At 35.0% G+C, this 25,710-nt stretch overlaps 2 protein-coding genes across 2 annotated transcripts in view; one reads left to right on the top strand and one right to left on the bottom strand.

Moving 5' to 3' along the window:
* Nucleotides 1–15,908, bottom strand: part of Ssp3 (short spindle 3) — a 39,257-nt gene extending 23,349 nt beyond the window's left edge. Inside the window, exons 1-11 of the mRNA XM_076788044.1 lie at nt 15,719–15,908; nt 14,964–15,187; nt 13,296–14,674; nt 12,474–13,222; nt 11,906–12,386; nt 11,656–11,838; nt 11,345–11,596; nt 10,816–11,256; nt 10,605–10,714; nt 10,263–10,386; nt 3,970–4,133 (exon numbers count right to left, since the gene is read on the bottom strand). Coding sequence (XP_076644159.1) covers nt 3,970–4,133; nt 10,263–10,386; nt 10,605–10,714; nt 10,816–11,256; nt 11,345–11,596; nt 11,656–11,838; nt 11,906–12,386; nt 12,474–13,222; nt 13,296–14,674; nt 14,964–15,174 — 4,094 coding nt within the window. The 5' untranslated portion in view covers nt 15,175–15,187; nt 15,719–15,908. The remainder of the gene's footprint in view (nt 1–3,969; nt 4,134–10,262; nt 10,387–10,604; nt 10,715–10,815; nt 11,257–11,344; nt 11,597–11,655; nt 11,839–11,905; nt 12,387–12,473; nt 13,223–13,295; nt 14,675–14,963; nt 15,188–15,718) is intronic.
* Nucleotides 15,909–17,349: 1,441 nt separating this feature from the next.
* LOC143354180 (ubiquitin-conjugating enzyme E2 N) lies at nt 17,350–20,053 on the top strand. The gene is made up of 4 exons (XM_076788043.1): nt 17,350–17,637; nt 17,717–17,866; nt 18,851–19,111; nt 19,305–20,053. Exons 3-4 carry the CDS (start codon nt 18,867–18,869, stop codon nt 19,513–19,515), a joined length of 456 nt encoding a protein of 151 aa, XP_076644158.1. The 5' UTR covers nt 17,350–17,637; nt 17,717–17,866; nt 18,851–18,866; the 3' UTR covers nt 19,516–20,053.
* The last annotated feature ends 5,657 nt before the right edge of the window (nt 20,054–25,710 follow it).

Below are 25,710 nucleotides of genomic sequence, written 5' to 3'. Positions count from 1 at the left end.
CGATGTTTTTGTTATCGACCGTTTATCGGTTAAAAACATGTTTTTTTGAGATACATCTTCTAGAAACTGGAAGGAGCAGGATAGTCGAATTTTTTTAATCGTGGCTTTTCGAATGGGAAATTTCATCAGAAGAAAGAAAATTTCAAGAAATAATTTGTAATTTGACATAGGTTCTCCGTTTCGAGAGAAACGGAGAGGGCAAACGTTTCATAACCATGAGCTTTCGAAATAATAGAACGAGGTTATCGATTTCGTAAGCAAGGGGGACACGGGGGAGAGAAGATCGCGAAACGGTCGCACGCGCCTCATAAGTAAATTACCAGCTGCTCCGTTGATCCTACTTCGATTAACGCAGTATCAACACCTCGGGAAACGAAAGGAAATAAGCTCGGAGAACGTTCGTTCGATCAACTCATCCGGGATTAATAATAAGAGTGTTTGACGACTGATTTTTCTAGACGAGCTCTAGCAATTACATCGTCGATTGCCACTTAAGCCTCGATTATCGTCGTCTTCGAGAGTTCTCGATTGTATTATACGATGAAAACTAACGAGAAACGTCACTCTATCGTCCCTTCTCTTATCCCGTCCAAGCAGTTCCAACGTTTCCAAATCACTCGGAAAAAATCATTTGTTTAAACGATATTTCAAAAATTCATCTTTTCCTCTGAAATCTTTTTATACGACTACATTCCTTGATCGAAAACACACAAATTAAAAAAAAATCATTGTCCTGGACCGTCTAGTGTTCCCGAGATATTAGCAAAAGTTGGATTACCATCCCTTATTTTCACCCTATGGATCATTGCAGATAAAAAAAATACGTGTCAAATATTTTTCAACGAACTATGTCCTGTAGACATTTCATTAAAATCGGCATGTTACACTCGGGTAATGTCCCTTGTAAGTCTGAAGAGATATATTTCGTCCATTATGAAAAAAACATGCTAATCTATACGCTTTCAGTCCTGTTCGAATATGCAGCAGCCACACTTGCGGAAAATAAAGTCACGTGTACGTGCCTGGTACAACTTGATTGAAATATTCACGGTGTTCTTTCGCGCAATAGCGTATCATTTAAAATTCGTGGTAGCTTTGAGTGCATTGCGGTGCGGTATCAGTAAAAGAAGAAACAAAAGGGAAATAATGGCACGCGTTAGACGAAGCTTTCGGCTTTGTGGCACCGGTTTACGACAGAAGGGCCATTTACCGTTTCTGCTGGTGCGCAAAAAAAAAAAAGTAATACCAGAAGTATAGCACCGCGAACAGCCCTTTAATCATAGATCACGCGACCGAAATATAAACGTTGATGTCCAAACCAGCTATTTTTTAAAACATCACGTAATGGAGAAACGAGACAGATCTTTTTAGCGTAACATTTACGTATTCAGTTTTAAAGTCATTTTTCTACATTTCGCGTAACTATCAATTTATTATTTCATATGTTTTTTCTAAATTTTACTGCGCAAATATAATCACTTGAAATTCCAACCGAAACAATTACGCTACATTTAGATATAAAATCTCAGAATACGTAGAATATATTTGTAAAATATGAAAATAAAGAACCGAAATTTCATACTTTTAAAGGCTGAAAATGACTATGGTGAAAATCTTGATGGTGATACACGAGGAGCCCACGTGTCCGAAATATTGTACGTCTAACTATAGGTAGGAGGATATGTTGTATTTTTTAGGGTGGAGGAACGGTGAATGCACTTAACTATTTTCAAATACATATTACGAGGTACGAAATGATCGATCGCTCTTAGACATCTGCGCACTTTAAAGGTACCAGCGAAAAGCAATCTCGGCGCTGAGTAAAAATCGTGACTAGGCCATTCTCGCATCGGCAGGAAATTAATCATAATAATTCGACTACCGGCAGCCGACCGACAATCATTCTGATCGCGCCTTCGTCGTTCATTATTCAGAGTTGGACGTGTTACAGTTGGTAAACTCGAAATTTGCAGATTCACTGACCAATAAAATGTGATCAGCGATCCGATTCTAACTAATCGTTGATACATAAACTCTCGAAAAATCGATTCAACGGCTATCGACAGAATAGTATATCAAATCTTGCTTGATAAATGCATTTCTAACATAACTACTTATTGTTATACTCCCAAGTCAATTTATATCAAAGCAACATTTGACTTGCTTTCGTTTGCAATTAAACAAGTTACAATACAGTCTTTCATGCTAGAAAAGTATAGTTACAGATGTAAATTTAGCGATAATGTGAGCGGTAAACACGTTGCAAGAAAAAGGCTGCGCGCTGCGCAAACATTTTGGCATTTGGCGAGACCGTCGAAATGGCGGGCCCGAGAACGAGAAAATAATTCGATGCAACTGAGAAAGGATTAACAGTCGTGTTGGGGGGTCCCGGAGGAGGAAGTTGACCCAGGTGCGACGCGTCTTCCTGGCGAAGGTCGGATATCTCGGAGGATGCAAAGAAAACAGCTTGCGACATGTCACTTTCCTGTGACTCGCGTATTAAGTTCAGCTCGCACGACAGAGCCGTCATGTTTTCCTACGGGGGTGGTCCGTGCGCGTCAAAGTGTTAAAGATTGTTCTTGTTGTCGGCTTCGAATGCAAAAGAAAAAAACGAAAAGAACGCGTCCGGTTCTGTTCGAGCAACAAACACAAACGGCGGCACGAGCGACAATGATTTTCTCGTTGAAATTTCAATGGCCGCGCGCGGTCATTTGTGATCGCTAGACTGCGCGGTTCTTGTGCACGCAGCGGCGGCCATTTTCTTGCGTACAAGTCATATATTTTAAATACCAAACGACTTCATCGTTTCTTGGAAGTTTACCTTCGAACTATATTTTCATCGAGTTTGTACCTTCTGTTATAAAGTTTTGACAATTTTTCTGTTAATTCATTTATGTTCACCCTTTAAGACACCACCAAAAATTGCTATAATTCAAAACAATTCCTACATTATGCTAAGTGGACTTCAGTGGATATAAGGTGTTCGCGATAATTTGCACCAGCGTTTTCTCGTAAAAGGTAAACATTAGACAAAAACCGAAGAGAAGGTAGTTGTAGTATATTTTGCTAGTAATATATTTTCTAGAAACAAAGGTGACCTTCATTTTTTAAAATGGAATGCTACATATTTGTTTACGTCAAAAGAAAACGGACATTGGGACGAGATCAACCATGTAGTATACTATGGTCTTCAGGGTCGTACAAGGGCAGAAATAAAAGAAATAGGTTTAACATTTCGTAGCATCGTATTTACTAGTATGTTGTAATGATACGACTACAAAACGCTGGTACAAATTATCGCGAACACCCTGTAGACAAAACGAAGAAGATCATACGTGACATATGAGCCGTTCATTGCACAAATCGATTAACTCCATAAAACAAGAAGTTGAGAAATGCGATGAAATAATGTACATTGTTTTTTAAAATTCCCTTTATAATACAAAATTCAAATAAATATTGTAGAATGCATAAATACAGCTGTAGCTTTCATCTAACGGTATATAAAATTAATAAGAAAGAATAGCCAAAAAATAATCGTCAGTAATGTTACAATTTTTATGTGACTGGTGGAGTCAATCAATTTGTACAATGAACAGCTCACGTGTGACAAAAATATTCTAGACCAGATGAAACGTTCGACCCCTTCCGGGGTGGTAAGAGCTTCGAGTGCAACGGGTTAACAAGCAAAAGTCTAAACTAGGCAAAACGCATCTAACGATAAATAAAGAAGGGTCGCCAAGGGTATCGTTGCGGTTTTATGCAGTTCTTCCGGTATCTAATTTCGAAGAAGAGCGTTCGCGAGATCCACCCTTTTATATGAAACGCCACTTTAAATAAGTTCCACGGCCGAGAAAAGGAATTGCACCGGTGTGTAAAGTATGATTGACACTAAAGGCAGACACTGAATTTTTATGGTCTCGTAACACGAAAACATCAAGATCTATCGGACGCTGAAGGTGTACTCACCCGGCAACATCTTGGACCCGCGTCTGTAATAGCGATTTCTCGAACGGTTCCTCCGGGATCAGACTGCACAGCAATTGCATCAGGCTGTTTGCTACGATTCCGCTTCCGGTCGAATTACCGGACACTTCTTGTACCTGAAGTTGATCGTCCAGTTTTGTCAATGTCTGCGAACAAACAGGGTCCATTATTCGTACACTTTGTCCAACAAACGAACTCTCTATTTTGTAATTTCGAGCGAAATTTGTTGGGAAGATTTTATTTTATAAATAATAATGAAACACTGCGGACTATTACGCAAAATAAATGTGTCTGTATTAATTATGAGTAGACTGCGGATCTTTATGCAAAATAAAAATTGTCTGAATCGATTACAAGAAATATAAATCAAGTAGAATGTTATCTCTTCACTTGCTAATTAGAATAGATGGGAATTAGTATATTGACATTTGAAATTTTTTAAATTTTCCTACAATTTCAAATTTCATCTATTCCGCAAGTCTAATTGTAAGACACGGGAGCTACATAGGCGTTTACTTCTTTTTATTTATATATAAATTTATGCTAATAATTATTTAACTACCAATAATATAACTATTTGTGGATTTAGACGAAATTGTTCTCTCTCGCTGCGTTTCTGTTCACCATTTCGATGGAAATGTAATACAATTTAATTGAATCGTTTATTTGAAGGGTTAAAAATGCATATCGCATTTTTGAAAGTTAAAACGGCCGTGAAACTGATTCTCCCAAAATTGTATTGTCGACTCGAGCAGCCAGCTACCAGAGACGGGTGGTCGCATATTTTCGAGCCTAAATATCACTCGGATGCTGTGGCGAAGACGAATTCCTGGCATGTTGAGTCATTGATACCAGTCTCTCCTGGACTGGACGATCAACGGTGCATGCATACAGGCGACATTTAAAATGCTAAATTAGAGGTAACGAGTCGGAAGGTTCCGATAAGAATTCTGAGGAATATGGCCCCTAAGCGTCCGGACTTCGATAGGTCCTTCGTGGAACACTTAACTGCTCACGTTTCTCCGTATTCGTTTAAATTTTAGGACAAAAATGCCTCCTCGAACCCGTTAACTTGCCCACGGAATTTGTTGCTCGTTTCACTTGATTTACCTGTTAACTCGAAACTGTGTTTTTTTTTTTACTCGATTTTCAACTCATTTATACCTACAACAACGCTGCATCGAGTTCACGTAAATTTTTGGACACTTTTTAAATATCTGTTATTCGTGTGGCTCGATTCAATCGTTAACTCACAAGTTTTTCACTTGGTTATCCTTGCGACAACGCTATATCAAATTTACGTAAATTTTCAAACAATATTTGTTACTCGTACAGCTTGGTTTAATCTAAATACTACTTTGTCCAGAAGATGCACTTGCAATTAATTTACTACAATCCCATTCGTTCTTACCTAATTATTATTCTGTTTCACTGTTCGCAATAAAGATACAACAATTAGTAATGCCATCTACCACTGATAATGGAAATAATTGTTTTAATCTCTATAGATTTCGTAACTTACATATTACATGCAACATCTCATGTCACCTGTTCATTACACGTCTATTTCAACACTCGTAATTGAAGGTAGTAGCAGAGTCAATGTCAAAAGATTATAATCGATAAAATTTCCCATTGCGGTAACTAAATTTGCATTATCTTCTTTTTCGCTCGCGGATGATATATATAAGAATCTAGACTACGGATTACACGCATTTATGGTAAAATTTCGTACACTATGCCGAAGTCGTTCGTGACCCCGAATACGTACGTAATTTTATTCCGATATAAGACGACGCTTTTCATTTCGAAATAATGTATCACTTAAATAATGTAACGTCTACATTCGTGACTCTCGCATACTCTCAACAAAATCGAGCCGCATTGGTACCCTCACCCTCATCCGAAATACGACGAAAGCCGGTCCCGAGCCATCGCCTTATATCGGAATGAAACTGCATTGGTGAAATATTGGTGTGGCTGAGAAATGACTCCGTCAAATTCCCAAGTAGGTCTTATTTCTTGCAACGAATGCACACTATTTTTATTTTGCATAAAGATCCGCAGTGTAATCGTCGCTATAAAATGGCCGTCTTGGATAGTAGCCCAACACACGAATCTGCATCGTTTGTTTTCGACCCTTTGTGTATTGCTGGCCTCGAGTAGATTAACGGGGAGATTTTTCCCTTTTTCTGTACGAGCGATCAAGCCCAGTCTGAAATCATCAAATTTGTCTATGCCTTCGCGAGAATCGTATGGACGCGCCGACGGAAACCTGAATAAAAGGGGCTAGATCGTGAGGGGAACCAGCGATCTTGAACGATTTACGGGAAACTGTAAATTTGTTTCGTCAACGGACGAGATTGAAAAGCATTACATGCTGGACCCTACAGGACGATCGATTCCTTTGTGCAATGGCCCAAATTGTAATTCCTGCTGGATTGTATAATAGTCGCACGAGTCGTATCTTCCTGAAACATTTGTCTTTGGAGAAACTGCGCACGGCAATAATATCAGTGAAATGAAATGAAATGAAATGAAATGACCATAATCAAGTCACAGAAATTGTCTAGAATCATGCTACACTTACAGTTTCTGTAGCAGCAACTTCTAATAGTGACACTTTAGCGTTTAAAGCTTGTGGTCGTTTTATTGTTTTCGTTTTCTTTGTTTTATGTTTTTGGGATTTGGTTTCATTTACCCGTGTGCTTTTCAAGAATTATTCGTCAAATTTTTTTTTTTTTTGGTATTTCTTATAGAAATAATGGCTAAAAATTGAGAAGAAATTCAACCTCGACCAGCCATGTGGATTTAATGGACCTTCGAAAAGCACCAAAGTATTTTTGTAAACTTAATTTCGGTGTAGAAACATTTATAGTGTGGGATGCGTTTTGGTCTAGTGACAAGCTTGAATTAGCTTTCTCTTCATGCAGAATGCATAGTTCGGTGCAAGAATTCATATTGCCTTAAAGCCTTAAAAGTAACTGGTACATGTTCCCTTATAAAAATGACAAGACTGATTTTATTTAGACTTTTATGCGGCTCCTACTGTAATGCATGCTCTACTAAAGATATCTACACGATCATTTCTCATGAAATAACTTTTATTACTTCAATAGTTGTAAAATAAAAAATCTGGAACCGGTCATTTTGACCGGTGACGGTAGATAGAATCACAGTTACGAAACCAATTTTCCCTGAAATCTGAGGAAGAGGAGGAGAATACCAAATTTGTAAAAAAAAAAAAAAGAATAGACAGCAGCCGCAAAATATGAACGCAACATAGGCTAACAGAGAGAAATCCGCGTGTATTTTCTGAACGACCCTCGAAACTGTTCGAAAATTTTCGTGGTGCTGTACACAGTTATGCTTCACGGTGTAGGAAAGTTTCAGCAGCGTTTCGAGAGGGGGCGAAAAGCTCGCGTCGCGGATGAAATATGAGGAACAGCCGAATTCTGGAAGCTGCGGAGAGGTCGTTGAAAAAGCGCCGATAAGAGGACGAGACAAAAGATTAGGTCGGGTCCTCGGAACGGAGCTTGATGGAAGCGGCAACAGAAGTACCCACGCACATTCTGCATGGAACACACGCTCCTTTCACCGTATAACCCGATTCCCGTGCGCTGGTGTGCGAGCCCGTCGGCATGCGCGCCTCCGACCTGTGTGCGTGTGCGTGGGTGACGTCACTAAAAGCTCTCTCGCCGCTAATGCATTTGTGGAGGGAGATTCCCGGGGGAGGAACAGGAGAAGGAACGGCGCCAGTGCCGTATCTACGAAGCGTGAAAAATCGATCCCGAAATCATGCCGGTGAATTCGCGGACCGATTACGATTACGACCGGATCATCGAGCGAAACGATTGACTTCGAACCGATTGCAGGACGCGCGACGGTCCGAGCATTCGATTGCATGGCAACGTGCAACGAAATGTCCAATTTTTCACAGTAACGTTAAACGAACACAACGTTTCTTTTTTTTTGTTTTTTTAATATAACTCATTTATCAAGATTCCTATTTCTCGCAATTGATGCAGACAATTTTTATTCCGTAAAAAGAGAGGATTAGGACGTAGAAAGTAAAGTAACAGTTCCTGTTAAAGCAATTACACGGCAGCGTTTTTAACGAGACGTTATTACATATTACAAAATAATATTACTATATACATATAAAATATCAAGTAAATTGAGTAGAAAATGTTGATTGAAAAATGAGTTTTTTAGGTCTACAACGGAAAGGTGTTCTTACAACTAAAATATTGTTTAAACATTTAATAATAATTTCCTTGCACATTATCATAATCGCATGACAGGCCATTTTTAGACCATTAGAACATTGCTACAAAATGTATTTTATGTGCTATCTGCACATAAATCTGTACACAAATGATAAAAGTTGTGTAATTCACGCCTAATTCGTCACCATTTAATAAATTACACGGTTCAGGGAAAATCAAGTTCCGCTTCGTCTGGGCGTAATGAATATGAATAAGCTTTTAAATGTTGCAGCAATTATTGAAATGAGCGATTAAGAAAAATCCTAATGGCTAATGAAACTACGTTATCATAGGCTATTTGAAAATTCTAGTTTTGCGAAAGTGTACTATGTTAGATTAAGATAGATACTAAACGTTAAATATGAAAGTTCATGGCCAACTGAATTTATAATTTAGAGGTATCGTCGAGCAATGTATATGAAACAATTTCACCAGAATAATGTGAATATTGTTGAACGTGCCTTGACACGGCTAATAATATTGGGTCGTTGCGTGTGAAATGTCCGATTTTAGAATCAAAATGTTATGAAGCCTTTTTAACGAAGAAATTCTATTATACATATATACACAGGGTGAACCATATAAACGAGAACACCTAAATATCTTCCGAATTTACGGTTCAATGAAGAAACTCCTCTGGACGAAGTTACACCATTTTAAGGGGCAAATGTAATGGTAAAAAAACTATTTTTTGGTCATATTTAAAAATGGAACACTATATTTTTTTACGATAGCATGATAGATAATAAAAAACTAAATTCAGTGGAATTCAAGATATTTCAATTATTCAGAAAATACTACATAAATATTATACAATAAGATGTACGTATTGAAGTTTTAAAGACACATAATTTTACATATAAAAAAAGAAAATTGTTGAATTTCCCTTATTTCTCAACCGTTCAACCGTTTACGTAAGCCCTTAATGTTAGACTGGAATCGAACAAGAGATATAGCTTGTTCCAGTTATGTGACTCACACTGTATATGCACAGTGTACTATTTACAACCGAAATTCTTCGATGGATTCCAGCAACCAGCTTACGGACTCGTGCTCGGAGAAAGAGTTAAATACTCGAAGAGAGCCGGCTTCAGAGTAAAGGACGCAAGCTGAAACCAGCCCTAAGACTCTTAATCCTTATTTTGACAAGTCGGACAGGACAGGTATGATGGTCTTTGCGTTCGTTTATTTACCAGCCTCGAAATGAGCTCGAGGAACGAGCAAATCGACAGGGAATCCGCTCACGCGTCACCGACGCGCAAAGTCCCCGTTTGCTAGCGCCAGTGTTCGGCATTGTTCGAATAAAATTTTATTTCAAGAAGAGCAAGGCGTATATAATTACATATTCTTAATAGTGAATTATAATAAATAAAATCTTGTAAAATAAAGATTGCGAAAAATTCGACGTATTTTTACCATTTTCCTTTACCCAGTAAAATCGTGTAGTATTAAGATAAATGCTTCTATACAATTCCTGTTTTTATTAACTGCTTTTTAATAATATAAATATCCACAAAGATTCACAGTCTAATAGTCATTAGCACTATGACGGTTTTATTTACATACCTACTATTTCAGAATAGGACTTAATTATACAGATACCGAATTATACTGTTAATTAAAGTATGCTTTATTTGCTTTACACAATCAGTTCATGCAGCGAAATGATATCCGTAGTAGAGCGATAATGTTAGAAGCTGCAAACATTAGAACTTTAAAATAGTAAAAATAAGTTGTTTAAGCGAAAGAGTCGGACGTTTCTCTATTTCTTTAAAATTTTATAAGTTAAAGTAAGAAAAGTAGATATAGTTTAATTTAATTAATGTTAAGTTGACTGTTGTCAAGTGTTTACTATTACATAGTAGTAAATTCTAAATTTATACTTACCCCGAGGGAATAATTCGAAAACATACTAGTATAGTAGTGAAAACATAAAAACAATTTCAGTGCATATGGAATTAAATAAAAAACTTTTACAAATTTATCATGTAAGAGAACAAAACATACCTCTAAATGTTGAAGCAGAAGATCCAAGATGACCAGAATTCTGTTGCTGGACACAACTACTTCAATGTTAGTGTCATTCCCGCTGACACTAAGCTTATACACTCGACATACGGAAATGATGCTTCTGAAACATGAAATAAGACTCTTTGAAATTGCAATTTACTGACTTTGAAATTTACTGAGATCTCTCCTAAAATAAAATAAAAGCATTCAAACGGAACGATAAAGTTAAAAATCAGATAGGGGTTCAATTTTATTTGGAACAATTTCAATTTCAATACGTCTTTTAAATTGTTTTCGAAGGAAAAATTAATTTATGCAAATAATAAATTTTATACTTACTTATTTGGTAAATTATGAGATGCATTTTGCATTTGCAGTCCTAAATTCAACAGACTCGTTAGAACATCGTATCCATTTAAACCTCTAAATGCATTTTGATCAAGTGGACACTGAAACCAAACTATACTTTAGTTTCCTCAAACAATAATAGATAATCATAGAAACATTGAATTATTTTATTAAGGCGGAAGACTTTAAAATAGAGACTTACCGATTTCGAAAAGGCTCTTGTTATTTCACCTAGACAACGTTCCAAAGCAGCAATGGCGACGCTGGACCACGCAGTTTTCGAATGATTATTATATAACCGATCCAATTCCTTTAAATTTCGACGGAACTTAGCTTTATTTGTCGACTCTGTCGATTGATTTACATCGGTCTTATGGTTGTCTTCCCACTCTTTGCCACGTAAAATCATACGTTGTTTCATTTTCCTGCACCGCCGTTTTAAAGCTTTCTGTTTCTCTTTCGCAGCTTTAATTTCATTGGAATTATTGTTATCGATAATTGAGATCGGCAAATCACGTATTTGCAATATATTAAACCGTTGCAACTCATCTCGAGATGGTTCTCGACCATCGTGTGTGCTTCGTACGGCTTCGATGTGCATCTTTCCTTTCAAATGACTTAGGAGATATACTTCATTCGGTATCTGTTAACGACAAGATCATAAATATTAACATAAGTAAATGACTAAAAGACAAATCACAACAGGATGTGAAAGAAAAATAAATACTTACAACTGTTCCACATAAAGAGCATTGTTTCTGGGCAAGATAGGATTTCAAAGTTGGTGGAACTTCCTCTGACCTTAAAATCGAAGATTCAACTGCTTTTTGTCGAATCTGCTCTATATTTTCAACGTGTCTCCTCGCTGATTCTTGTTGTTTCTGAGCTATTTTCTTCTGTAACTCTTCTTGATTCGCTAACTGAGCTGCATGAAGGGCCGATAAACGTTCTTCTCGATCCCTAGCTTTTTCTCTTGCGAGTTCCTATTGATTTAATAATAATTAGTACCAATTAATAATATAATAATCAAAAATGTTATTACCTGTCGCTCTTTTTCTCTTTCTAGCTGCATTTTACCGACCCTTTCTTCACGTTCACGACGAGCTTGCTTCATTTTCTGTATACGCAGTTGCCTCTCAGCCTCTAAGGCTCGCCTGCGTTCCTCAGCTGCAGCTTCTTTAGCAGCCTTTTCTTCCTGTCGACGTTGACGTTCCTCGTGGATTCCCTAAAAATCAGATTATTATAAGCGGATAAATGACATATCATTGGGCATATAATTTTATATAGTGTACTTGTAATCTCTCTTCCTGTTCCTGACATAATGCCATGAAATCGTGTCTTTTATTCTGCGCTTCAAGTTCGTTGATAAAAGCAATTTCTTTCAATTTCGAGTCTTCGTCGTGAGCTTTCCTCACAACTTCTAATAGATGCTGCGTTCTATTCTCTTCTGCCCGTTTCAACTTCATCTCCATTCGCACCCTCTTGTCTTCTATCAACTGACTTTTGGCACTCTTAACGTCTTTCACTTTGTTTAACAGTTCTCGTAATCTCTGTGATTTCTCCATCAACAACTTCTGACGCTTATGTTGTGCACAAGCCTGTTTTGCTTGGTATCTCCGTAGTGTCTCGGGTAATGACCTTTTTCTCGATGGAGATGAAAGCTTTTGATGCAATTCTAAAGCTCTACCGGGATGACGAGCTACTAACGCACGTAGTTGTGCGAGCGTGTCTACACACTCAGCCCAAGACATTCCCTCTAATACATTCTCATACCTAGAACAATCTATGCTAAATTGTATCCAAAACAAAAGCCAGATTAAACGCGACGAATATCACATATATATATATATATATATATACCTATCTTCTAAACTGACATCATCGGGCACTGCAGTAGGAGACGTCGCTGGTTCATCTTCTATTTCAAGGACCATTTCACCGTCTGTCTCATCAGTTTCTGTATCAACATCAGTTTCTGCACATCCTAATTCCAAAATTTGCCTACGCAAGGAAGCTTCCTCGTCCGACAACTGCTGCGATCGCTGAGAATCAGCTTCTTCCGTTTTTCTTTCCTCTTCCAAAATTATTCTTTCTCTTTCTGCTTGGGCAGCCATAAATTGTTGTATACGTTTTTCGAGTAACTCTGCGTCGCTCTTAAATATAGCTGCAATCATCGATGTAGAATTTATTTCATTCAAATTAACGGTGTTTTTGAAAACCTCTTCTACCTTATCTTTAATGGTAAGGCTTGCAACTGACTCCCCTTTCACTTTTTCTACCTCGTTACTTATGTTTTTCCCTTCTTTTTCCCCAATACATTTCTTTTTTTGTTTGCCATTTCCATCTGGAGTCAAGCATTTCTTTTTATTTTTTTCTGACGGACTTTCTATAGATAGAGCTGGTAAAGATGTAGCGGTACTCGGTTTGTGAAATCTTGTAGACATATTTAAATTATAAGTACTTCCTCTTCTGCAACGGCCTCTAACTGTTTGCCAACCATCATTTTCTTCTTTTGTTTTTACAGTAAGCGTTTGTTTTGTTAGTACCTCTACTGAACCATTTATATCCTTACAGTTTTGATCCTTTTTTAGCGTACTTTGTTCCGAAATCTAATAAGAATACAGAAAGAAAGTAATTACAAATTTTATAAGCACTAACAAAGTACGAAATGATAATAAATACCTTGTCGTCAAAAGATTGAAATCGTTGCCTCACTATGACGGACGTTCCTGGTTTCATTTTGTTTGAAGTGGATGTATTTTTATCGCTTAGCGTGGTTTTACTTCGAAAAAATTTAGGAGTTTCCGGGAGACCCGGTTGTTTCGTTTTAATAACCTTCATTTGCGATACTGTAGAATATGCTGGTTTGTTAATGTTAACTAACCCTTTGTTTGAATTATTGCAGGACATGTCCGATACAGTTTTTGTAACAATTTTATTATTTATATTATCACTCACATTGGCCTGCGTTTTTGGTTTTTGAGTAATTTTATTTGAAACTTTTGTAATATTCTGTACACTTTTATTCGCTGAGCTGATAGTATTATTTTCTTTCACCATAGTATTATTAGATTCTATTAATTTATTTTCAGATGTTACATTCTCTACGCCAACAGCTCGAATACTTTTTCCTGTGCTTTGCTTTTTTACTTTTGCATTAATTTCATTTTTTCCTAGTCCTAAATCATTTCTCGAACCCGCAGACTTAACTAACGGACTGTTTTGAGCACTCAATTTATTATCCACACCAATAGATTTAGAAAGTTCTTTCTCCGTCGATGTAAGAGTAATTAATTGTATATTCTTATCATTCTGGATTATTTGTTCATTTTTCTCTTGTATTACATTAGAGTCTGCTATTTTAGCAGAATTACTGTGTAATGTATTTTTAATTGGTTTTGAAACACTTTTGGTGTCCAACTTACTTTTCAGATCGCGTTGTGAATTATCATTTGTCTTTTGATCCATTACAATACTACCACTTGTTTTTGAACATATTACATGTTTGACAAGAGTTTTATTTACTTTCATCGAAGCGAGTTTGTCTTTGATCAATGATTGATTCGTTCCTTTATCTATTGGACTTTTACATTTTTCACTTAAAGTTGAATTATTTCTGGTGACGTTACTTTTATTATCTTTTACCAATTTGTATGCAGGCTCTCCCTTTACTTGGCTGACTTTATTATCTACAGAGATAGTCTTACTTTCTGAAATAATTTGGTCAACAGGACTTCGACACACAGATTCAGTAGGGCTCATTCTCTGTAAAGGACTAGTGGATTTTGGAATCATCGTTGAATTCCAGATACGACAAGGAGATGTTTTCCTAACTTCCCATGCTAATGGAGTACGTCTTAGCGGAGGCGGTGAATTTTCATACGCCCATTTCACTTTAAACCATTCAATCAAATTATGGAAATCTCTTGTATAGTTTTCTAAAACTAGTATCACTTCTTTGCACTCTGAAATATTTTCATCTTCTTCACATGTTTGATAAATACCATCAACAGCTCGTTGCAGATTACCAAATAAAAAAGCCCAGTATCTCGCCTGTAATTCTATCGTGAGAAAAAAGTAATTCAGCATATATTCAAAATTTAATACAAGTAAAATGTATATGGTTTTAAAATAATAACTTTGATTCTCATTAAATTAAAATGTTTAATACATATCATAATACAGTGTTCAATTATAGATTATTTCTAGTATTAAAAAAAAAATAAAAAAAAAAATTAATGCCACCCATTGGAAGAACGTGTGGTCCACCTGACAAACAGTAGTGGCGCAGTTAAATAAATGAAAACTTAGGGAATTATAATATAGTATTATCTTATAACTTTAGCTTACCAGATTTTTTGTCTCGACCAGTGGAAGCTGATCGTACTCTGGTTGTTGGTTTCATTGATCGTTTAGTTGTACTTGATTGTGATAATCTTGGCACACTAGGTGGTTTTTTAGTAACCTTCTCACTATTACTCGTTCCAACTGGTACATTAAAAGCTATCAAATTTCTAGCTGCTCGACCTTCTTCTTGTATTAGTAATCGCACGTCAGCCATATTTAATAGCCTTCTATAAAATATAAAAAATTTAATTACACTGTTTCCTTAGTAACTTCTTCAAAATATAAAGTTCTAAATTAATGAGAAAATAATTTCACAATCACACTTTCTAACGAGTCATTGCCTTTGTATAAAATATTGTAAACACAAGCATTTTAAATGAAAGTTATATTTCACAAAAAATAACGAAATAAACCAACAATATCAATAAACAAAAAAATAAGTGAGTCACGTATGATAATGATATTTTAATATTATTTTAGTAAAGTAACAGTCTATTTATTTAATATTTTGTTTCACTTGTGAGGTTATATGACTGTCATTAAATTATTAAATACCATTAAATAGAAAACAGCAAACGTACTTATAAACAGATAAAACGCTAATAACATACTAAAAACTAATAAATCATGATATTAACGTTATCAGCAATAAAAATTGAAAAAATAATATATGCATAAATTTGTATACACATTCTATGACATCACTCTAAAATAAGTTGAAATACAATATATTCAACAATAGTAATGTAGAAACTTACTTTTGCTATGGTAATAATTACAAAATATCAAACAACCGTTTGATTAAAAATAGATTTTAAATAGCATAAACTTTGAACTAACATTTCATTAGCAGTAAAAGACATTTTCTGACAAACATCGTTTCTAACTTTTACTGCAATTTGTTGGTTCCACTGACAGTGCCGCATTAGTGGCTGCATTGAAAAGTGTAACCAGAGAGGAGCAGAGAGGTCTCACGCCCGGGTGCTTTTATGCCTCCGTAACAGTGCTGCCCCCGCGCTACATTCTCGTCTAGAACAGATCCCACACCCACGGCAGAGAGGAACGTGTAGCCACAGACGAGGTATAAGCAGAGAGGATAGGAGAGTGCTCACGCTCGGGGTTACGGCGTTCCCATTTTCGTGACATCGCCGTTTTTAGAATGGCACAGAACCGAACAGCGTTTAGCATGGGACAGAACCGAGCAGCTTCCAGCAGGGAACAGAACCGAGCAGCTTCACCGACGAGATGTATGTAAAGACTGCCAGCACCGACGAGATATATATAAAGACTGCCAGCCTTACGGGAGAATGTGTCGCTCGAAAAATGCGGTGTTTCCTACCGCCCTCTAGGATAGATTTTGGCTGGAGTAAGAAACAGAAGGTCAACGACGGTATTTCGTCGGTGCAGAAGACCACTAAGGAAATTCTCGTCGTTGAGAAGGTGAATCATCACGGACCCATATCGATTATCAAATGTTACATTCTCCGACCAGAGTTGGGCAAAATATTTATCTAAATAAAAATTTCGATTAACGAATAAAAGATAAAAAAATTTTTATTTCCTTATTCGAAGGTTCGAATAAAAAAAGTATCTTTATTCGACGAGTATCGAATAAATAATTTTATTCGACGAGAATTTATCCGACGAAAAAAGATAATTTTTTTTATTCGAAGTGGATTTAATCGAACTTCGAATAATTTTTTCATCTTTTATCTGTATTTTCTATTCGAATGCTTCCAATAAATCTTCGAATTACTTTTACCGAGCGCCGAGATTCAAAGACCCAGCGACGACAAACGACATACAATGTAAGCGGATGGAGAATCGCGCACGAATGAAAGTTTAAACTTTTAGATTTATCAATATATCCTCATAAAATTGTGACGAGCGAATGGAGGGAATTTTTCTGATGAAAATGTGGTCAAATTCGAGTGTAATCGAACAAGTTTCATTGATACGTAATGTTACGATACAAATTATAATTTCATTAAAGACAGTCCAAATGGTATCAAGTTTGGAATCATTTTGATCGGGATAAGCTCTAAAACTCATTCGTATTAACAATATTGCTCTCATTAAAAACATAAAAGCATAAATTGCTAATAATGCTCGATCCTCCATCCGTTTACATTGTATGCCATATGGCAGTAGCTTGGTCTTCGACGTTCGTCGCTCGTCGGCCCTCGTCGAGCGTCGTCGCCGTTTACTCGTCTAGCTGGCAGAAGTTATCTCGTCGGTGGTATGGGTCTGTTCCATGCTAAACGTGGATGTGAAATCTCATCCAGGCTAAACGTGGAGCCTCTCTATCGTGGATGTAGGAGCTGATCCAGGCTAAATTTGGGTCATCGAGCAGCACAATATTGGTTGCACAAAAACCCCGGGCGTGAGAGCTCTCTGCTCCTCTCTGTCATTGGTTACATAAACGAAATTTATCTGAAAACTGTATTCGCAATAAAATTAATCCGATTTTTGCATAAGAATGTTCCCGATCGTAACAGTGTGTAATTTAATTTTGTTTCGAAGTTATCCAGTCTATCGTATGACGGCAGCGAGAAGTGATCCTTGAAGAAACTGTTAAATTGGTTTACGCAGTGAATTCACATTCACGTCCAGCGCCATCAACGCGTGATAAGATGAATCGCGAGAAGCGGTTGCGAGGACTGTAGCACACATTTACGTGGGGAAATTTAATTAACACTTCGTTAAATTGTTTCTTTGGAATTGTACCATAGATTACAAGTAGTTTTTTTTTAAAGTCGGCTGGCAAGCCGATCATCATAAGACGGTGACGGACTGCGAAAATAGGATTAAAAATCGATTTGGAGGTTTCCAGAAGAAAAGGCCACCAGAGAGGCGGACGATCTGCCAGACTTTGCGGGGAGACGCGGGGAAATTTTCAGATAATCGTACGTATTTTACGGCTACACGTAAACCAATCTTTTTTCAACGTTCTTACACAACTGGAATTGCCTGCACAGTTGAGTTTTACGCGATACGTGACTTCATGCACGAATTCATTGTTTACGCATATGTAGAAGTCTTCAAGCAGCTTTGGAGGTTGGCAGAGATATTCAAGGAGAAATATCGAACATTTATGCTTTTTCCGTTCGATTCATATAGTGTTGTTACATTCGTTACGATAACCCCTGGGTAGATTCGTGGTTGAACAAAACATTTTGTTGTTGTATAGCGATACAAATTTCTTATTTCAGTAGAGCTTTATGTAGCGTGACGAACTGTCAATTAACGGAGCACACATTGCCGGTCCTGTTGAAGACTTGTAGTATAAAAGTTTCGATAATTCCATAGTGTATACTATGTTTATAAAAATAAAGTAAACCATTTTCTGATAACCTACATTTACTTTTGTTGGTCATTTATTAACTCGTGCCTGTATCTACATATGTATGTGTTTTATACCATGCTACAAAATTACTAGAAATGATCAGAATATTAATATAATTTTGTACACGTACACATTTGTTATGAAATTTGTCTTTCATAACTGTTCCTTATATTATGTATAAGTTTATGTAAGGTAGACAATTTTATTTTATAATTTTACATACATGCTTAATAAAGTAATAAATTCTTTTATATAAAATACCTACATTTTTATGTTATTGCTCGCTCTCTCGCTCTCTCTCAAATATATATTTATACGATTTATATTTTTGGGAGGCAGATGCATATTCTTTCAAATATCATAGTATTATAAACTTTTAGTATAACCTATTTAAAAAGAGTGGAACTACCACAACTCATAAACAACGAGCTTTGGCAATGCAATCTATAGTAGATAAATGTATTTCAGTTTATGCATTTTTTATTTTAGTTTGTATTTATTAATTGAAAAACAAGTTAGAGGAAGCAAAAAAACTTTTTTTTAGGGATTTTCCATCAAACATGGCTGCTCTACCACGAAGGATTGTCAAAGAAACACAGAGATTAATGCAAGAACCAGTTCCTGGTATCAGTGCTGTTCCAGATGATACAAACGCTAGGTATTTTCATGTAATAGTAACTGGACCAGAAGATTCGCCGTTCGAAGGTGGACTTTTTAAACTTGAGTTGTTCCTACCAGAAGACTATCCAATGTCTGCTCCTAAAGTTAGATTCATTACAAAAATTTATCATCCAAATATAGACAGGTATTTACTTATATGTTAATCTTTTATTGCTTTGTTCCTATCGTGATTAAAATAAGTTTTCCATAGATATTATTGCTTTATCGTTAAATACAAGTTAAAGTTAAATCGATATTCTTTGTTATGGAATTTTTAAGACACCAGAACTGAAATTTGTATTTTTTTTTTGTTAAAAATATTTGTATTTGTTACATAGATTGGGCAGGATTTGTTTGGATATTCTCAAAGAGAAATGGAGTCCTGCTCTTCAAATTAGAACAGTTTTACTGTCGATACAAGCACTTTTAAGCGCGCCGAACCCAGATGATCCTTTGGCAAATGATGTTGCTGAACTCTGGAAAGTAAATGAAATTGAAGCAATACGTAATGCCAAAGAGTGGACTCGGAGATATGCTATGGACAACTGATCTCAGATCATCCATGATGCAAAGTGACATTACCCCTATCTTTCCGAGTTTACTGATCACATTACCCGCACCAGCTGCATACCCTGCACCTATGTCCACAATTTTGCTATAAAAATAATAAAAGTTTTGTAAGAGTAAACAGAATGAAACTGTATTTTCTATATTGCGGGGAATACAAAGATGTTGTTTAGATTTCATCACTGGTTCATCAGACATATTTGTAAAGAATCTTCTAACAATAAAATACATTAATTGTGAGAAGATTTCTACTTCTGCAAAAAGATATAATTTTAATGGATAATTACTTAATGTTAGTGTAAATTTATGGGTTTTTACTTAAAATTATTCGTTTATAGTGAAAGTAAGTGAATGTAGCATCTTGCGTGACCACCTTTTTTCATATTCAATTACAAAATGGCTTGTGCAATTAGTAATTTATAGCCCTGATTTTGGTACCTTTAATGTATCCCTGAAGCAAAACAAAAGTACCGGGTTGATTATTTTGTTATACAGATATTAAATTTTCTGTATGTCATTATGTCTACTAACTAATTGTCTGATAATCCTCACTTATTTATCATTGTCGTGATTATACAATACCACGTAAAAGATATTATAATAATTGAGTTAGATTATGAACGTAATCATGTTTATTTATAATTATGCATTTTAAACAATAAGTGATCGAACATATTCAAATTTTTTGAACGTGTGAAGTTGCATTTTTGAAATGTATAACTCCTCCAATAATATTTACATATTGAAGTATTTTATTTATTAGCATACTACACGACATAATTGGTTCCATGTTCATAGTAACTTTTAATTATCTTGATAATCGTGAGACGATTTTTCTCCTCATTATGTTAATTAACATTTTATTGTATAAATATAAACTATTAAGCGAGAATCTACATCTTTTATTTAATTTTTTTTTAGATAAATCAAAATTAAATTTAGATTCCAAAAAGTATGCCGAAAACGTATATAATTGTTTCCGGAAAACAATTTTCTTAGTATATATATATAAAAGTATTCATAAAAGTATTGCTTGCTTGCAAAATTAAAATATTTTTTGTCATTACTAATTTGGTTATACTTGAAAACAATAAGATTTAAAGGATAAGATGATATAAAACATAAAATAGACAATACATTAAAAACTTACTTGTACTAGAAATACTATAGGTATTTTCATTCGATTATGCTTAAGTAATTTCTGTAAAATTTGTTTATTTTTTTGAGAAATGTTACCGATAAATAAACTATAAAACTACGGTATATTTTCTGGAATGAAAAAGTATATGAAGCGAATAGTTGCAAAAGATCAATGAATTGAAGTGCCTGATTAAATGGGCATTTGTTGAAACATTTAGTTGATAATAAAGCAGTTGCTGTATAAAAAAATTGGAATTTTATAGTTTACTTTCATTCATTTATACACATATCAATATATAATATCTTTTTTATTAGAATTGTATAACTCTACCTTCATATCTATGCATTTTTTAGCATTTTCAATGAATTCTAAGTTTTAATTTTTTTTAATTTATATATTATAAAGATTATTATTAGATATTTAATTTTGTCGATAAGTATAAATACTTCCATGGAAAAAGTGAGAAAGCTTATTAGTACATTTGTAAAGAGTTTCCATTTTTAATATAGAAGTCTCTTGATCTAGTTTGAGTAAAATAAATTCAAAATGTTATCGCAAAGTTTATCAAGATTAGCTATGGAAAAAGAACTATAAATAACTGTAGATAATTTGCTGTAATAAAGATGTTATTATAAATGTGTTATAGAATAATATCAAATCTCTAATATATTTATTGTTTATTGTTAAACAAGTAAACGGAATGTGTTGTCAATTTAGAAACAGAAATGTATAGAAACCCAGTAAACAAAGTACTGTTAGATTGGCAGCAAATTTGTAGCAGACGACCGCGGAACGTTGGCACCAACGTTACCGATAGTTTGCGAATTTAGGCGTCTTAGTAAGAACTGAATATTCCGTATACTTCATTTTTACTATAGGTGCTTAATATGATTTGGAGATGTAATATGGCACGTGTATTTGAACAGTGGAAATAGTATTTATGAAGAATGTATTACAAAAATACGAAATATAGTAAAATTAATTTTGGTTTATTACTCCTGTCATTAAGAAAAGTATATATTGCAATAGTTTTACATACTTTAAACTAATGCTCTACTTTATTTACGATTATTTAATGCGTACAAACATATTTACTATTCTTGTCTGTTCTTTCTTTTAGAATAAGTACTTGCAAGTTTGGTTGTTCTATTTGGGTAGGGTCGGTATTTCATATCGTGCGCCACGAAACAGCATAAGGTGACTGGCGTACTCCTATATCTCGTCTGTGATATTAGTTCCACAATATTGGTTCCGATCGATACGGTAGGATGTGACACAAAAATGGCAAGGGGGCTCTAAAGCCCTGCGGACGTGAGACAAAAAAATACATTGGGTGATTGGTCTACTTCTATATCTCGTCTGTGATATAATAAAAACGGCTTCAGGTAATATCACTGTCGATAAATATAACAAATTAATAGACCCGACGCCGAGAAGATGTGGCGATAAAAAAAATGAACATTGGACAAAATATTAAACTGAAATTAAAATTTTTATTTCAATTCAGTTTTATCAAATTCACAAGAATTTTTATTGTTTTCTTTGAGAAGCTTTTCGACTTGTTCTTGTATCAGTTATTTGTTTTTTTTTTTTAGATTTCTGTTCATATTGTTTTCAGCAACCCAAATACTTGACATTTTGTGGGTACAGTTTCACTGTCGAACTAATACGGTGTTTTTTACACGTCGAACGTAGCGCGATTGAAGTACCCTCCACATTTACTTGCACTCTTTCATTTTTATTTCCTATAAAAGTGAAAAAATTGCATCTAATGACATAAAGAACGTTTCAAACGTACAAAACGTTTCTGGAGAATTATTCTTGCGAAGTCAAACGAAATTTGATTCCTTAGGGAAAATGGATAGTAGACAGCATGAACTTTCCGGACGATATAATGCGAGATATCTATGATATGTTCCTATCTATTGGGTTCAGTCATAAATAACTTCCGTTTCCCTTCTCTGGATTTATGACGGTCCATAAAACTTTGCCCTGGCCATCAATCTGTGGCACATTCGAAATCATTATCAAACCTGATAATCCTTTCACTGCAATCATTTTAATATAAATGATTGTTTAATTATTATCCAGCACATTAGTCATCTCTACAATGGATGTCATTTACGACGAAGATAATATTTATACCTATTTATACCAAATAGGTATAAATCTATTGGATTCCGAATTATCTCAATGAGAATATCAGGTGAAAAATAAACTGAATCGGCGGATGGGAACGTAAATATCTACTGTTCAAAGATTTATTTGATAAACAATATTTGTTCTGTCGGAGTTTGTTTTTCCCTTCTCGATGAAAAGGATTTACTTTATTTATTTTATGGAAGAGAACGCGTATCAACATGAACCGCATAAACAATGTGTATCGATTTAACCTCGGTAAAATTATTATTTACTATCTTCTTCGTATTTATGATTGTTTTTTTTTTTCGCGATCCACGGTGTGATTAGCCTTCTACTCAACAAGGCTATCCATTTCTATGTTACTTCTAACATTGCAGTCCTCAAATAGGACAAAATTATAGGAGACGCTTCGTATTTTCTTCTTAATTGTAAATCCGCACAAGAAATATGTATTAACATTGGCAGTTTTGTTCTGATATAAGGCGAAGGTTCGGGGTCAGCTTTCGCCGTATTTTAGATCAGGTTACTTATGCGGCTTTGTTTTCGAGCGGGTCAAGAGTGAACGCGGAGAATGAGCGAGAGACTCGAATGTAATTATGTACATCTATGGTTTCTCCGAGTATAGAAGTAGTGTTCAATATCGCATAATATACCTGTAGAAAAGTAAAGAAGAAACGATTATATTATTTTATTAACTCGTTGCACTTAATAAACTTGATTCGACTGCATCCGCTTATGGGTAAGTTCACCTCTTCTATATGCTCAAAAATCATCTAGAAAATGGTAGGGTAGGTACGGGCACATCTAGGTAACATCCTCTAGAGTTCTCCAAAGTTGCTATACCACCGTCGAAGAGGTGTTTGTTTGGAGATGAAAGTGGATCCTCCTTTAGCAACATGTGGCGTCAAGAAGGGAGTAACAGTAGATACAAATATAAAACTTCTGTTCCTACAGTTGTTTGGGAATTGTATTAATTCTAGCTTAATTATAATTGACATTTTCAAAAATGATTTTAATCTTTTTCAGATATTTCTGGTAGAAATTTTGAAAACTCCGTTCCGAGAACAACGCTATTAAAGTGTCATTTATCTGTTACCTACCACTGTGCAATACGACTGCACTTTCGGAGTTATGTATAAATCCAGTACTTTTACGAATTTCCAAATAAAACTTTGGTAGAATACTCTAAAAGGATTGTGCTAACAGAATATACCATTTTTGCAAAATCGACTTTTTATTTTATGAAAGGTGTGTAGCCCCTTCATCCATGCACGTGGAGTTGTGTCCGTAGGAATTGTAATCCAGAAATTCCCGAAGCAACATTCCATTTTTCGGATATAGTAGTATTTTTTTTTCTTATCTCACAATGTTGTTGCAGTGTAATATCAATTTTCCGTCGGTGCGCGGTGTCACAGAGCGCCATCTAAAAATATTTCGGCTTGTTACAAGTAAACAAATATACGCGAACAGGGAGTCTATCGATTAAGTTATTTTGATGTGTAGTATGACGGTGCAAACATCGTTTCGGAAAATCTATCGAGGTTACGCGTTACGCGTTACGCGTATTATTCGAACGAGTATTTCGATACTTCGTTAGCATCGAAGACAGTGTCGTATTTTCAACCAGTCGCGCTTAACAATATATCACTATATTATATACCAAATAGACTATCAGTTGTAATAAAGAGCACCGGAGGTCCTAAAGTAATCTAACTAACAAATTGTTTGAATATCAAAATTGCAATTAGAAAAATGCAAAACGAAGCTTACTTTCCTCCACCTACTTGTTTCATTGTTTCAAATAAACTATCAATTTTCTATTCCCTTTTGTAGTTTTCTCATCTCCATTATTTTATAAGATGTAGATATTTATAAAATACACTCATTGCTGCTTTAAAATAAAATTTCAGTTTGTGAAAATTATGGTAGTTATCGTATATATATATATATATATATATATATATATTACTACTATTTAAACTTCTTTTTGTCCGCCACTTTATAATAGAAAATCAGTATAAGATTAAAACTATAAATTAATATTTGACCACAATCCTATACTTAATTTTAACAAAACTAATTTAAAAGTGCACACCAATTTAAGAATTGGTTTAACATACATATTATGATATTAAGCAAAAAAAGGAATTGAGACTAAACGATGGAACTGATGTTGTCAGAGAACGCTGAGACTTCCCAGTGGGCTTAACAAGTAGGTCGGAAAGTTTTGTCATTATTCTCCGCTATGAATTTTACGTCATTAAAAATTGTTTGAAGATTCTGTTTGAAGTGGCCATCGAGAAAGTTAAAATCGAATAAGAAGTTTATTCATTTTCGAACAGCAGATGTCTATAGTAGCTTCGTGGATAACGATGCTTATTTATCAATTTTCCGAGATATGTCTATCTTTTTACTAGACACTTCATAAGTGCTAAAATATGTTAAGAAATAACAAAGTAGACTTTAGATGAAGATCTTGGATCCAAGCACCGTCATTTGATATTGAACACTTTATTTTCTGATAGTGATTAAATGGTCTTTCGAAAATGAAAGACTAGCAATTACGAATTACGAAATGAATTTATCAATGACGATAGAAATTTTATTCATAAATCTACTATTTACCTTATTGTTAATCAATGTAATTCTGAAAACTTTACAAGAAGAATTAAGTTACAAAAACACGTAGGTATTTCAATTTCGCAAAAATATACCGATCAATAAATAGTAATAAAATAATAATAAGAAAAATATATCGATAACTAAATAAATCGAAATTTTGCAATGACGAAAAAGGTTCGCAGACAAGAGTAGAACTTTTACAATGACCCAATAGGTTTGGCATCGGTGAGTTATACGCAATTGAAAAAGTACCACGAGAGACTGTATCAAAA

This window comes from Halictus rubicundus, chromosome 5 (assembly GCF_050948215.1).
Source record: "Halictus rubicundus isolate RS-2024b chromosome 5, iyHalRubi1_principal, whole genome shotgun sequence".
NCBI lineage: Eukaryota > Metazoa > Arthropoda > Insecta > Hymenoptera > Halictidae > Halictus > Halictus rubicundus.
The sequence above is the reverse complement of the archived record's forward strand: the minus strand, read 5'-3'. Positions and strand labels throughout refer to the sequence as shown.

Coding starts and splice junctions, on each gene's coding strand:
- LOC143354180 (XM_076788043.1), top strand. CDS start 18,867: ATGGCTGCTCTACCACGAAGGATTGTCAAAGAAACACAGAGATTAATG. Junction 19,112..19,304: donor TATCATCCAAATATAGACAG/GTATTTACTTAT, acceptor TTTGTTACATAG/ATTGGGCAGGATTTGTTTGG.